The sequence below is a fragment of the Phodopus roborovskii genome, unplaced genomic scaffold (genome assembly GCF_943737965.1).
Source record: "Phodopus roborovskii unplaced genomic scaffold, PHOROB, whole genome shotgun sequence".
In the NCBI taxonomy this organism is placed as follows: Eukaryota; Metazoa; Chordata; class Mammalia; order Rodentia; family Cricetidae; genus Phodopus; species Phodopus roborovskii.
Genome location: NW_026125554.1, coordinates 2,410,052 through 2,426,329, shown reverse-complemented (window position 1 = coordinate 2,426,329; position 16,278 = coordinate 2,410,052). Strand labels below are relative to the sequence as shown.

The 16,278-nt window shown below is 39.8% G+C and overlaps 2 protein-coding genes across 2 annotated transcripts in view; both read right to left on the bottom strand.

Moving 5' to 3' along the window:
* Positions 1–449: 449 nt before the first annotated feature.
* Positions 450–16,278, bottom strand: part of LOC127216523 (vomeronasal type-2 receptor 116-like) — a 28,722-nt gene continuing 12,893 nt past the window's right edge. The window contains 1 exon segment of the mRNA XM_051177224.1: positions 450–1,366. Within this exon segment, the coding sequence (XP_051033181.1) occupies positions 450–1,366 (917 nt within the window).
* Pqbp1 (polyglutamine binding protein 1) lies at positions 14,867–15,861 on the bottom strand. The gene is given in 4 exon segments (XM_051177502.1): positions 14,867–15,072; positions 15,074–15,117; positions 15,119–15,273; positions 15,305–15,861. Coding segments are annotated over 4 exon segments (774 nt in total). The 5' UTR covers positions 15,792–15,861; the 3' UTR covers positions 14,867–14,984.

Below are 16,278 nucleotides of genomic sequence, written 5' to 3'. Positions count from 1 at the left end.
AAGACACCACTCCTCTAAATTACTAATAGGTAAATCAGAAACAAGAATGAAGACAAAAAGTCTCTGAAAGCTAAATGCATTTTTGGTGCATATAGAATCGGTGCTCCAAAATTTAACAAATTTCAACTGCAAAATGTAATATCTTAGGTTAGTGAAAACAATGAGAACTCATACAATCACAACTTAAACTATGAAGTTTTCAAAAGATTTATTAAATATGTTTCTTTATTTTGGGAAGAAGACATGGATGATTTCACCCCCAGAAAATTGATTCTTTACTTCTACCAAATGGTTTCAGGGAATAAAGCTCAGAATGTTACATTAGTTGGGGAAAAGCTGTACCCAATGAGCCATGTTTAGAAAATCATATTATAATCTTAAATGTAACTGTTAGAACTGTAGAGATATAGCACAATTCAGTTTAATTCAAGATTCATGTGGACTAATCTTTAAGTACATTTGTTTCTACCATCTCTTTTGTCCCTGATGTGATGAACTGAGTTCCTCTCTGGCCTGAACAAAATAATGTAGCACTTAGGGGCAAAGATTAGGCAAAAAATGCCTGCACTGGAAGTCAAGATAGAGAAGACCTCCATCGACACCATGACCTTCCTCTTGGTGCTGTGGTACACAGGGAGGAAAATGACCCACACACTGCAGAAAACAAGCATGGTAAAAGACAGGAACTTGGCTTCATTAAATGTGTCTGGCAGGTTCCTGCACAAGAAAGCCATGAAGTAGCTACTAAAGGCCATGACTCCCAGGTATGCCAGACTGCAGTAGAAGGCAAAAGGTGAACCTTTGTTGCAGAGAATGATGATGTGTCCATGTTCAGAATGAACATCCATGTCAATAAAGGGAGGAGATATTCCCAGCCATATTCCAGAGAGAAGTACTTGCAACACAGTGCAGACTGGAATGATGAAATTAGAGGCCTGTGATATCAATAGCCACCTTGTTCTCCCTGGAGTAGTAATGTAGAATGCCATAACTACAATGAATGTTTTGGCCAACACAGTAGAGAGAACTACCGTAAAGAGAAGTTCAAATAAGTTCTGCTGCAGGACATAGGTTGCTGTGTTGGGAATGCCAATGAAGTTCAAGGGGCAGAGGAAACAGAGCATGAGAGTGAAGAGCAGGGTGTAACTGAGAGATCTATTATTGGCCCTGACAATTGGAGTGTCTCTGTGCTTTACAAAGACCCCAATAACAACAACTGTGAGTGCAGAGAATCCCAGTGACATGATTATAAGTGCCTTCCCCACAGGATCATCATAAGTCAGAAAGGTCACAGTTTTCGGGAGGCAGTACCTCCTCTCTGAATTTGCATAATGAGTTTCTGGACACTTCACACACTGATCCATACCTGGTAGAAATGGAGTTGATCATGAATGCATGCTCAGTTTTTCTCTTTATCCAAACCTATTTCATAGTACCATCTCATAGAATTGTTATCACAACCATATTCCCTTGTTAGTTTAGTCAAAAATAAATTAATACTGGAAGTGAATAATCTCACAAGTTAGAGTTTCTTCTTCGATCAAGACTCCTACACCAAAAGTAACTTGGGGAATAAAGGAATTCTTCACATTAAAGTTCAAAGTGTAATAAGTATTCAAGAACTAGAACTGAGATATTTCCTGACTATGCTTTTATATCTTGTTTAACCTGCTTTGTTATACACTTCAGAATCACATTTTCAGATGTGGCCACACACACAGTGGTATCATCTAACCCACAGCAATCAATAATCATGAATATTCCCAAGAAGCTTGTGTGCAGGCCAGTTATGAGAGTCATTTTCTAAATTGTGGTTCCCTCTTGTTATATAAATTTACCTTTTGCTAAGTTAATAAAGATAATGCCAAAGACATCATATTTCTTCAGCTGTATTTCAAACTACCTTAATGTTTACCTCTGTTTTTACTGAAATATTTTGTTAATATATTGTAATATTTTTAAAACTTATATTTTTATTAATAAGAATATTAAATTACATTACCAAAACTAATTCAGTCCTTACATGGCTTCTCAAAAATATTTCTTCATTTCCAATATATCATGGAATTAAATTTTGAGAACATAATGTTTTCTAATGATGGTGGACACAAATGTAAGATACACACTCACTTTTATTCATAAATTTCTCTTGGTTTGAATATTTTGTTTCCACATGGATATTGACTGGATATTAATAAATACTTCATTGATTCCCTACCTCCACCTGAAGGAAGAGGCAAGTGCCCTAGTATCTAACTCCTTTCCCATGGCACATCCCATGCCCTGACCCCACAGACCCAGTAACCAGGCATCAGCATACTTCCTCCTTTCCACCAAACCATCATTCCCTGCCACAACACAACCAAGGGAGATACAGGACCCACCTACACATGAAGAGGCGAATTCCTGAGCTCGCACCTGGAAAGCCCATAGGATTTGCCTATGCAGGTACAAAAACATATCACTGGGCATATCTTACAGGGCCTTGTGGGCATATCCCATGCCCCAATCCATCTAACAAAGCCCCAATGACCAGGCAGCAGCATCCTCTCAGCATCCCAGAACCATCACCCACCACATCAGTACCACAAGAGTCACAGGCCACATGGGCACTTGGAGTAGGTACAACCACCAGAACCAAATACCCCACCTGCTCCAAATGGAGGAAGAGTGAATCCTGGAGCCACAGGTCTCATCTACCCACTTAGATGAAGAGACAGGCACATGGCAATGTAAGAATATATTCAACAACATAAAGAGAAATATGGGAACAACAACCAAAAAAAAAGTGATTCCACAACCCCAAGACCTGAGCATCCCAACATAGACAAAGCAGAAGAAAATACCATTAAAACGCATTTATGAAGATGATAGAGGTTCTTAAAGAGGAAATAAAAAATTCCATTTAAGGAATCAAGGAAAAGACAAACAAAACATTTGAAGAAATCAATAAATTGCTTTTTAAAAGCTAAGAAAAACCAATAAAAAATAGTGTGAATGAAACAGTCTAAGACATGAAAATTGAAGCAGTAAATAGAGGCAGTAAAACACAAACCAAGGCAATTCAAGAAATGAAAAATCTGAGTAACAAACAGGAACTGCAGATGCAAGCATAATCTACAGAATGCAAGAGAAGAAAGAGAGAATCTCAGGCATTGAAGATACAATAGAGGAGCTAGTAACATCTGTCAAAAAAAAATGGTAAATCCAACAAATGGTACAGGAAATCTTGTACACCCAGAAATTCTCAAACCTAATAATAATAGGTATAGAAGAAGGAGAAGAATTCCAGCTCAAAGGAACAGAAAATATATTCAACAAAATCATAGAAGAAAAAGTTCCCCGTCCAAAGAAGGATATACCTATGAAGGTACAAGAAGCTTAAAGAACACCAAAAGCCTGGATGAAAAAAAAAAGTCACCTCACCAATGCATAATCAAAACACTAAACATACAAAATAAAGAATACTACGAGCTGCAAAGAAAAAAGAAGGCCAGTAACATAAAAGCAAACCTATCAGAATTACACCCCACTTCTGAATGAAAACTCTGAAAACCAAAAGGTCCAGACTACTATCCCGAGCAAAGATTTCAGTCACCAAAAATTGAGAAAACAAAATATTCCATGACAAAACCAGATTTAAACAATGTCTATTCACAAACCCAGAGCTATAAAAAGTACTAGAAGGAAAACTCCAAACCCAAGGAAGTTAGCTGCACCAATGGAAAAAGAAGCAATAGATAACCTGACATCAGCAAACACCAAAGAAAGGAAACATACACACTACCACCAACCACAAAACCAAATGTATCAGGAATTAACAATCACTGGTCAAAAAAAAAACTATCACTGTTAATTAATATTTATTAATATAAATGGGCTCAATTGGCCAATAAAAAGACACAGCTAAAAGAACGGATATGAAAACAGGACCCATGCTTCTGTTGCATACAAGAAACAATCTACAACCTAAAAGAAACACTTATCCTCAGCGTAAAGTGTTGATTAAACTTCCAATCGAGACTGTGAGTTCCTGCGGGCTGGATCCTTGACCCCCATAGCTGGGCCTCTGCTAAAGAGGCCTCAGCTGGAGAGTGCCAGGCCACAGCTAGATCCACCTATCTGTGCAGAAACATCCTGAGTATTAGCCCAGTCTTTGACCCCCATCGTCTTTGACCCCCAGCTCCAGGCCTCGCCTAGAGGTGAGTCTGGGACCAAGTCAGGTGGAATACCCCAACCCTTCCCTGGGAATTCCCTGTGTTGGCCCCAGATCTCACTGCCCCTGTGTCCTGTCCCCGTTGAGAGCACTCTAGGAGCTCTGATACAAACCCACTCACCTCACCAAGAGACTGCCCTTCCCCTACCCTGTGCCCTACCCTACCCACTGTCCCACTGCTCTGGTTGAGCACTGGGACAGAAGGTGGAGCCAACAATCCTGCCACTTTTGGGGAACCTGCTGGAGCTGCTCTGAGCACACTAGACTTACCTATCCACGCGGAACAACACGTAATTTCCACCTGCCTGTTCTCTGACACCCACCACTGACCCCTACTGGAGTTTCAGGCCCCTCCCAGAGATACGCCTATCCCCACTGGGCCACTCTGAGTTCCTATGGACTGGATCCTTGGCCCCCATCACCTTGCCTCAGCTAAAGAGGCCTCAGCTGGAGAATACCAGGCCCAGGCTAGATCTGCCTATGTGCACGCAGAATATCCTGAGTCCCAGCCTTAGAGATCTTTGACCCCATCACTGACTTCTACTGGAGCCTGATCTTTGACCCCCATCACTGGGCTCCTGCCTGAGGAGAAACCTCCTAGGCAGCTTGGACTACCCAGAGCTACAGACATCAAACCTCTGACCCACATAAGCCCACCTTATGTGAGAGAGAGAGAGGAAAAGAGAGAGAGGGAGAGATAAAGAAAGACCGACCACCTAAACCTACTGGAAGAAGCAATAGGAAGTCAGCAATATAAGAAAACACTTAACAATAGAAAGACAAGCAAAACACCACCAGAATCTAGGGACTCTATTCCAAATAGACCTGAACACCCCAAAGCAGATGAATCAGAAGAGAGCAACTTAAAAATTATTCTCATAAAAATGATAGAGGCCCTCAAAGATGATGTGAGAAAATCTCTTAAAGAAATGGAAGAAAAAACAAACAAAAAAATTGAAGAAATGAAAAAATTTCTTTAAGTAGAGAAAGCCAAGAAAAAACAATTAAACAGGTGAAGGAAACAGTTCAAGACTTGAAAACTGAAATAGAGACAATAAAGAAAACACAAACTGGGGGAATTCTGGAAATAGAAAAACTGGGCAAACGATCAGGAGCTACAGACACAAGCATAATAACCAACAGAATACAAGAGATCAAAGACAAAATCTCAACCGCAGAAGATAAACTACAGGAAATAGATTCATCAACCAAAGAAAATCGTAAATCCAAAAAAATCTTTAACACAAAACATCCAGGAAATGGGGGACACCGTGAAAAGGCCAAACCTAAGAATAATATGCATACAGGAAGGTGAAAAAGACCAGCTCAAAGGTGTAGAAAATATATTCAACAAAATCATTGAGGAAAACTTTCCCAATCTGAAGAAGGACATGCCCATGAAAGTACAAAAAGCATACCAAACACCAAATAGACTAGACCAAAGGAAAAAAAACCCTCAACACATAATAATCAAAGACCTAACATACAGAATAAAGAAAGAATACTAAGAGCAGTAAAGGAAAAACGACAGGTAACATATAAAGGCAGACCTATCAAAATTACACCTGACTTCTCCATGGAAACTCTCAAGGCCAGAAGGTTCTGGATAGATGTTCTACAAACACTAAGAGTCCACAGATGCCAGCCCAGGCTACTATACCCAGCAAAACTCTCAATCACTATAGATGGAGAAAACAAGATATTAAATGACAAATCCAGATTATCACCTATGTACCTACATACCTACAAATTCAGCCCTACAGAAAGTATTGGGAAAAAAACTCCAACCCTAGGAAGTTAACTACGCTCACAAAGACATAGGCAATAGATAATCCCACTTCACCAAAACCCAAGGGTAAAACAGGACAAATATATTCACTTTACCACTGCCAACAACCAATTACAAACAAACAAGCATTAACAATCAATGGTCCTTACTCACCCTCAACATTAATGGTCTTAACTCACCTATAAAAAGGCACAGGCTAACAGATTGGATATGAAGACAAAATCCATCCTTCTCCTGCATACAGGAAACACATCTAAGCTTCAAAGATAGACATTACCTCAGGGTAAAGGGCTGGGGAAAGATCTTCCAATCAAATGGGCCCAAAAAGCAAGCAGGTGTGGCTATTCTAATATCTAACAAGTTAGACTTCAAAACAAAATTGATCAAAAGAGAGGAAGACGGTCATTTTGTATTCATCGCAGGAGAAATCCATCACCACAAAGTCTCAGTTCTGAACATCTATGACCCTAAATCAAAGGCACCCATATTCGTAAAAGAAATGGTACTAACTCAAACCTCACATAAAACTTCACACTTATAGTGGGAGACTTCAACATGCCACTCTCACCACTATACAGGACCACCAGTCAGAAACTTAACAAAGAAACAGAAGAACTAACAGAAGTTATGTCTCAATTGGGTTTAACAGTCATCTATAGAACATACCATCCAAACACAAAAGAATATACCTTCTTCTCTGCTCAACATGGAACCTTCTCTAAAATCAACCACATACAAGGTAACATAACAAACCTCAACACATACAAAAAAAAAATGCTTTAAACTTGGAATTCAACAACAACCCCAGTTGCAGAAACCCAACAAATCATGGAAACTGAACAATGTGCAATTGCACCACACCTGGGTCAAAGAAGAATTAAAGAAAAAAATTAAGGGCTTTCTAATATCCAACGAGAATGAGGACACAACATACCCGAACTTATGGGGCACCTTGAAAACAGTGTTACAAGGGAAGATCATTGCACTAAGTGCCCATATGAAGAAAACAGAGGACAGTCACATTAGAGAATTAACAGCACAACTGGAAGCCTTAGAACAAAAAGAAGCAAACTCACCCCAGAGGAGTAGATGCCAGGAAATAATCAACTTGAGGGCTGAAATCAACAAAATAGAAACCAGGAAAACAATACAAAAAATCAATGTAACAAAGAGTTGGTTTTTTGAGAAAATCAACAAGATAGACAAATCCTTATCCAAACTAACGAAAAAGCAGAGAGAGAATATGCAAATTAACAAAATAGAAACAAAAAGGGGGACATAACAATGGACACAGAGGAAATCCAGACAATTTTCAGGTCATACTTTGAAAACCTATACTCCACAAAATTTGAAAATTCAAAGGAAATGAATAAATTTATGGATAACTATCACTTACCAATATAAATCAAGAACAGACTTAAATAGACCTATAACCCCCAACAAAATAGAAGCAGTCATCGAAAGCCTTCCAACCAAAACAAGCCCAGGGCCAGATGGCTTCAGAGCAGAATCCTTACAGAAATTCAAGGAAGAGCTAATACCAATACTCCTCAAATTGTTCCACACAATAGAAACAGAAGGATCATTACCAAACTCTTTCTACGAGGCCACAATCACCTTGGTACCCAACTAAGAAAGAAAACTATAGACCAATATCCCTGATGAACATCGATGCAAAACTACTCAGTAAAATACTGGCAAACCGAATCCAAGAATATATCAGAGAAATCATCCAACATGACCAAGTAGGCTTCAGCCCTGGATTACAGGGATGGTTTAACATACGAAAAATCTATCAACATGATCCACCATATTAAAAAAAAAAAAAAAAAACTGGAAAAGAGAAACCACATGATCATCTCCCTAGATGCTGAAAAAGCCTTCAACAAAACTCAACACCCTTTCATGATAAAGGTCTTGGAGAGGTCAGGGATAACAGGAACATACCTAAACATAATAAGAGCAATATACAGCAAACCAACAGCCAACAAATTGAATGGAGAGAAGCTTAAGGCAATTCCTCTAAAATCAGGAACAAGACAAGGCTTCCCTCTCTCTCCATATCTCTTCAATATCTTACTTGAAGTTCTAGCTAAAGCTATAAGACAAAAAAAGAGATCAAGGGGATTCAAATTGGAAAGAAAGAAACAAGTCAAACTTTCTCTATTTGCAGATGATATGATAGTTTACATAAGCGACACACAAAAAAAAAAAGAAAAGAAAAGAAAAAAACCTACCAGGGAACTCCTACAGCTGATAAACACCTTTAGCAAACTAGCAGGATGCAAGATAAAGTAAAATAATCAGCAGCCCTACTTTATTCAGACGACAAAGAAGCTGAGAAAGAAATCAGAGAAACATCACCCTTTACAATAGCCACAAACAACATAAAGTATCTTGGGGTAACACTTACCAAACAAATGAAAGACCTATATAATAAGAACTTTGTGGCTTTAAAGAAAGAATTTAAAGAAGACACCAGAGAATGAAAAGATCTCCCATGCTCTTGGATAGGTAGGATAAACATATTTAAAATGGCAATCTTGCCAAAAGCAATCTACAGATTCAATACAATCCCCATTAAAATTCCACCACAATTCTTCACTGACCTTGAAAGGATAATAATCAACTTTATATGGAAAAACAAAAGACCCAGGATAGCCAAAACAACCTGTACAATAAAAGAACTTCAGGAGGCATCACCATCCCTGACTTTAAGCTCTACTACAGAGCTATAGTTCTGAAAATAGCCTGGTATTGGCACAAAAAAAAGACAAGTAGACCAATGGAATCGAATTGAAAATCCTGATATTAACCCACACACCGACGAACACCTGATTTTTGACAAAACAGCTAAAATTGTACAATGGAAGAAGGAAATTGTCTTCAACAAATGATGCTAGCACAATTGGATGATAGTGTGTAGAAGACTGCAGATAGACCCACGTCTATCACCACGTACAAAACTCAACTCCAAATGGATCAAAGACCTGAACATAAATCCAGCTACACTGAACAACTTAGAAGAGAAAGTAGGAGGTACCCTTGAACATAACTCCAGTAGCACAGACATTGAGATCAATCATTAATAAATGGGACTTCCTCAAACTTAGAAGCTTCTGTAAGGCAAAGGACACAGTGGACAAGGCCAAACAGCAGCCCACAGACTGGGAAAATTTTTTCACCAATCCTATATCTGACAAAGGGCTGATCTCCAAAATAAAGAACTCAAGAAACTAGTCAACAAAACACCAAATAACCCTATTTTAAAAATGGGTACAGAACTGGAGAATTCTCAATAGAGGAAATCAAAAAGGCTGAAAGACACTTAACAAAGTGCTCAACATCCTTAGCTATCAGGGAAATGCAAATCAAAACAACTTTGAGATACCATCTTACTCCTGCCAGAACAGCTAAAATTAGAAACACCAATGACAACTCATGCTGCAGAGGATGTGGAGAAAGGGGAACACTCCTCCAATGCTGGTGGGAGTGCAAACTCATACAGCCATTTTGGAGATCAGTATGGCAGTTCCTCAGGAAAATAGGAATTAGTTTACCAGGAGACCTGGCAATCCCCTTGTTAGGCATATACCCAAATGATCCACATCCATGCAACAAAGACATCTGCTCAACTATGTTCATAGCAGCATTATTTGTAATAGCAAGAACCCGGAAGCAACCTAGATGCCCCTCAACTGAAGAATAGGTAAAAAAAAAAAAAAAAAAAAAAAAAAAAAAAAAAGATGTGGCACATCTACACAATGGAATACTACTCTGTGAGGAAAAAAATGGAATCTTGAATTTCGCAGGCAAGTGGATAGAACTTGAAGAAACCATCCTGAATGATGTAACCCAGTCACAGAAAGAGGAGCATGGTATGTACTCACTCATATATGGATTTTAGACTTAGAGCAAAGGATCAGCCCTTTAATTCACACCGCCAGAGGAACTAGGATACAAGGTGTATTCTAAGAGATTTATATAAAGTCCCTCACAGAAGGGGGAAGGGACAAGTTCTCCAGAGCACATGGGAAGTTGGGGGGGGGGCAGTGAGGGGAGAGGGAACTAGGTGAAAGAGAAGGAGAGGAGAGGAAAGCATGTGGGACTAGGAAGATTGAGTCAGGGGAGGAATTGAAGACAGAGAGAGGGAGAGAGGGAGAGAATATAAAAGAGGAAGCAATTATTGGTTTGAAGAGAAAACTGAACCTAAAGAAATGTCTAGAGACCTACAAGACTGACTTCAACTAACAATTTGAGCAACAATGAAAAGGCTACCATAAATACCCTTCCCTAATAATGAGATCAACAACTAACTTAGCCACCATCATGGTGCCCTCATCTAGTACCTGTTGGAAACATAAGCAAACACCCACAACTAAACATTGAGTCGAACTAGAATCCAGATGCAGAGGGAGAGGACAAGACCAGGTTGCAAAAACACATAGAGACAGCTGACCTGAACAAGGAGGAGCTAATGGGCCCCCAGACTGATAGATGGGAATCCAGCTTGGGACTGACTCAGAACACCTGAACATGGGTCTCAGCTAGAAGGACTGAGCAGTCTAAGGGACCTCAAACAGTGGAACCAGTATGTATTCCTGGTACACAAAAGGACCTTGCAGGCACATCCCTCATGGAGGGATACTGCCTTAACCTAGAGACAGGAGAGAAGTTCTAGTCCCTACTTCAAATGACTTGACAGATTTACATGACCCCTCCTGGATGACATCGCCCTACATGTGTAGTGGGGGGCTTGGAGGGGAGGGTGGGAGGGTGGGAGGGGTGCATGTGAGGGAGGAGAGAGGGAAAGAGGGAGGGAGGGAAGCAGGAAGAAAGGGAGAGGGAACTGGGATCGATATGTAAAATAAAAGAAAATAAAATTATTTAGTTAAAAAAAAAACTTCCAATCGAATGGACCTAAGAAACAAGCAGGTGTAGCTATCCTAATATCTAACAAAATACATTACAAACTAAACTTAACTAAAAGCAAGAAAGGACAGTTCATACTCGCCACAAGGAAAATCCATCAAGATGAAGACTCAATTCTGAAAATTTACACCCGAAATACAACAGAACCCACAAATGTCAATGAAAACTCACTAAAACTTAAATCATGCATTAAACCCCACACAGTAATTGTAGGAGACTTCAACAACCCACTCTCACTACTGGACAGGGCTGCCAGACAGAATCTTAGTTAGGGAAATAAGGGAACTAACAGATCTTATGACTCAAAAGGACTTAACAGACAACTATAGAACATTTCGCCTAAATACAAAAGAATATACCTTCTTTTCAGCAATTCATGGAGTCTCTAAAACTAACCACATACTTAGTGACAAAGCTTATCTCAACAGATATACAAAATTGTAATAACTCCCTGTATCTTATTAGGTCACAATGGCTTAAAGTTAGAATTCAACAACACTATCTGCAGAAAGCCTACAAACTCATGGAAATTGAACAATGTTCTACTGAATCATCACTAGGTCAAGAATGAAATAAATGAAGAAAGTAAAGACTTGCTAGAATTCAAAGAAAATTAAAGCACAATGTACTCAAACTTATGAGATACTTTGAAAACAATGCTAAAAGGAAAGTTCATAGTAGTAAGTGCCTTACAAAAAGAATGTGGAAAAATTTCACACTAGCAACTTAACACCAACCCTAAATCTCTAGAACAAAATGAAGCAACCTCGCCCAAGAGGAGTAAAGGACAGGAAATAGTCAACTTGAGGGTTGAAATCAATAAACTAGAAACAAAGAGAACAACACAAGGAATCAATAAAACAAAGTTTTTACTCTTTCAGAAAATCAACAAAATAGACAAACTTTTATCCAAACTAACCAACTGGCAGAGAAAGAGTATCCAAATTTAAAAAATCAAAAATGAAAAGGGGGACATAACTATAGACATTGAGGAAATCCAGAGAATCATTAGATCATACTTAGAAAAGCTGTACTCCAAAAAATTGGAAATTTTAAAAGAAATGAACAATTTTCTGTATAGGTACCGCATGCCATTATTAAGCCAAGAGCAAATAAATATACCTATAATCTCAAGGAAATGGAGGCAGTCATCAAAAGTCTCTCTCTCTCTCTCTTTCTCTCTCTCTCTCTCACGCGCGCACGCACGCGCTCACACACACACACACACACACACACACACACACACAAACACCCAAGGCCCAAGTGTTTCAGTGCAGAATTTCAAAGTGCTATTACCAATACTCAAGTTGTTTCACATAACATAAATAGAAAGACCATTATCAAACTCTTTTTGTAAGGTAACAGTGACATTGATCCAGAAAAATACAAATACACAACTAAGAGAGAGAATTATAGACCAATCTCCCTCATAAACATTTATATAAAAGTACTCAATAAAAATACTGGGAAACCAAATCCAAGAAAAAAGGTCACACACAATGATCAAGTAGGCATCATCCCAGAGATGCAATAATGGTTCAGCATATGAAAATCTGTCAATATAACTCCCCATTCCACATCCCATCCACTCCTCAGAGGGGTGAGGCCTCCCATGGGGAATCCTCAAAGTCTGTCATCTCATTTGGGGCAATAATAAGGCTCTATCCCCTGTATCTAGGCTGAGCAAAGTATCCCTCCAAAGGGAATGGTCTCCAAAAATCCAATTGATACACAAGGGATGAATACTGGTTCAAATGCCAATGGCCACATAGAATGCCCAAGCTGCCAAACTGACTCCCATGTTCATGGTGACTAGTTCAGTCTTATTCAGGTTCTCCAGCTGGCAGTATGGAGTCTGTGAACTCCCTCTTGCTCTGGACAGCTGTTTTTGTGGGTTTTCCCGGCATGGTATTGATCCCTTTGCTTATCACCTCTTACACTCTACAACTGTACTCCAGGAGTTAAGTTTAGTGATTAGCTATGAATCTTTGCTTCTGCATCCATCAGCTACTAGATGAAAGCTCTATAATGGCATTTAAGGTAGTCAACCATCTCATTATAGGGGAAGAACATTTAAGGTAGCCTCTCCACCATTACTTAGATTCTTAATTGGGGTCAACCTAGTGGATTCCTGAGAATTCTCCTAGTGTGCTAATGACCCACTCTATGAGGTACCCTTTTCCTTTCTTTCCTTCCCTTTTTCTTCCCTCGATCAACCTTCTGATCCCTCATATTCTTCTCCTCCCCTTCTTCTCTCTCCTTCCTCCTACCTTCCTCCCCCCTCCCCCATGCTACCAGTTTACTCAGGAGATCCTGTCCCTTTCCCCAGCTCAGGTACTACAAGCATGTCTCTCTTAAGGTCCTCCTTATTTCCTAGCTTCTATGGAATTGTGGATTGTAGGCTGGTTATCTTTTGCACTGTGTCTAAAATTCACTTATGAATGAGTACATAGCATATTTGTCATTCTCTGTCTGGCTAGTCTCACTCAGGATAGTTTCTTATAGTTCCATCCATTTGCCTGTGGATTTCAAGATGTAATTGTTTTCTGCCACTGAGTAGTACTCCACTGTGTAAATGTACCACATTTTCTTTATCTATTCTTCAGTTGAGGGTCATTAAGGTTGCATCCAGGTTATGGCTATTACTAATAATGCTGCTCTGAACATAGCTAAACAGATGCCCTTGTGATATGAACGTGCATCCTTTGAGTATATGCCTAAGAGTGGGATTGCTAAGTCTTAAGGTAGATTGATTACCACTTTCCTGAGAAACCACCATACTTATTTCCAACATGGCTGTACAAGTTTGCATTCTCACTAGTAATGGAGGAGTGTTCCCCTTTCTCCACATCCTCTCCAGCAAAAGCTGTCATTGGTGTTTTTATTCGCATCATTCTGACAGGTGTTAGATGCTATGTCAGGTTTGTTTTGATTTGCATTTCCATTTCCCTGATGGCTATGAATGTTGGGCAATTTTCTTAAGTGCCTATAGGGCATTTGAGATTCCTCTGTTGAGAAATTTCTATTTTGATCTGTACCCCATTCTTAAATTGGATTATTTGGTGTTTTGATGACTAGCTTCTTGAATTCTTTGTATATTTTGGAGACCAGCCTTCTCTCAGACGTGGGATTGGTGAAGATCTTTTCCCATTCTGTATGCTGCTCTTTTGTCCTGTTGACTGTCCTTTGTCTTATAGAAGCTCCTCAGTTTCCAGAGGTCGTATTTATTAATTTTCAATCTCAGTATCTGTTCTACTGGTGTAAGATTCTGGCAGTAAACTCCAGTGCCAATATATTCCAGGGTACTTCCCACTTTCTCTTCTAATAGTTTCAGTGTGACTGGATTTATGTTGAGGTTTTTTTATCTATTTGATTTTAAGCTTTGTGCATAGTGATTGACATGGATCTTTCTGCCTTCTTCTATATGTAATCATTCACTTACGCCATCACATTTGTTAAAGATGCTTTCTTTTTTCCATTGCATAATTTTAGCTTCTTTGACAAAAATCAGGTGGCCATAGATGTGTGGATTAATATCAGGGTCTTCAATTCAATTGCATTCATCCACCTGTCTGTTTTTGTGCCCATACCAAGCTGTTTTCACTACTATAGCTCTATAATAGAGATTGAAGTCAGGGATGGTGATATATCCAGGAGTTCCTTTATTGTACAGGATTGTTGTAGCTATCCTGGCTTTTTTCTTTTTACAATGAGTATTTTTCTTTCAAGGTCTGTGAAGAATTGTAATGTAATTTTGATGGGGATTGCATTGAGTCTGTAGATTGCTTTTGGTAAGATTGCTGTTTTTACAAGGTTGATCTGTCCTATTCAAGAACATGAGAGATGTTTCAGTTTTTTTGTTTGTTTGTTTGTTTTTTGTTTTTTATAATCCACAAAAAAAAGGCTTTTATTAAAAACAAGGGGGCTGGGAGTATAGCTTATTTGTGAAATAATTATTCAGTCTATGCAAAGCTTTGGGCCCTATCTCCAGAGCCACAAGGAAGAAAGACAGAAAGGCAAACTGCCAAAGCTGCAGGGAACAAAGGTTCAGTCCTGCTGCTTGGTTTGGGAGGCCTCAGCATTAGCCCGGAGCACAGCCCCTGGGGAGGGGGAGGGGCGCTGCTGGAAGAGGGGTTGTCGTGTCTGCCCCTGTCTTGGCCTCATTCCTCTTGGGTAGTCAGTCCTGTTGACCATGTGCCCTGGGGTGCATCTGAGTATGAGCTCGGGTCCATGGGGTCTAATTCTTCATCTTTCCGGCTCACCGCCTTCTTGCTCTTGGGGTAAGGAGCCAGTTCCTCTCTGCGATGGTGGCGACGGTCTTTGCCATCTTCCTTGTTATACCCATGGTCTCGATCTCCTTCCCTGTCCCGATATCTCTCTCTCTCTCTCTCTCTCTCTCTCTCTCTCTCTCTCTCTCTCTCTCTCTCTCTCTCTCTCTCTCTCTCTCTCTCTCTCTCTCCCCCCCCCCCCCACTTTGTCATAGCTCCGCTCTCCATCCCGGTCTGCCTTCTCATGATTTCTGTCCAGCTTCTCATGATTCCAGTCCAACTTATCCTCAGCATCTGCATTACTGTTTCTGAGTTTCTTGGCAGATTTGGAAACAACGAAGTTGGGGTCATGTGGTGAGAGCCATGACACGAGAGCTGTCTCCACATTCCAGTAGTAAGGGAGTCCACAAGAAGGGTCAAACACCTTGTACCAGCTCGGTGGCAGACCCTCTAACCGGGTGGCCTCATAGTCGCCAGGGTCATCATCATAATCCTCGGCAATGATCTCTTCCTCTGGCTCGGGCTCCAGATGTTTGAGGATGCCCCCCTTCGCCAAGCAGGTCTGCAGTGCAACAGGGAGCGGCATAGTGGGTTGTTGACTAGACCAATATCGAAGAGCTCTTCTTTTAAAGCACAAAACGCTCCCCACTCTCCCCAGATGCCGATGTTTCAATTTTCTGATATCTTCTTTAATTATTTTCTTTAAAGAACGTTCTTCTCATGCAGGTATTTAACATGTTTAGAGTTACCCTACGGTATTTTAGGTTATTTGTGGCTAATGTGAAGGAGTATGCTTCTCCTTTCTTAGTACATTTATCATCTTTATATAGGACACGTACTGATTTTATTTTTTTAATTTAGTGAATGGAGAGGAAGCTAGGAGAAAGAGAACAGGAGGAGAGGAAAGCACATGGGACTAGGAAGAAAGAGTCATGGGAGGAATAGATGAGAAAAAAAAAAGAGAGAGAGAGATGAAGCCATTATAGATTTGAAGTGAAAACTGACTCTAGAGAAATGTCCAGAGACCTACAAGACTGACCCCAACTAACAATTTGAGCAACAGTGGAAAGGCT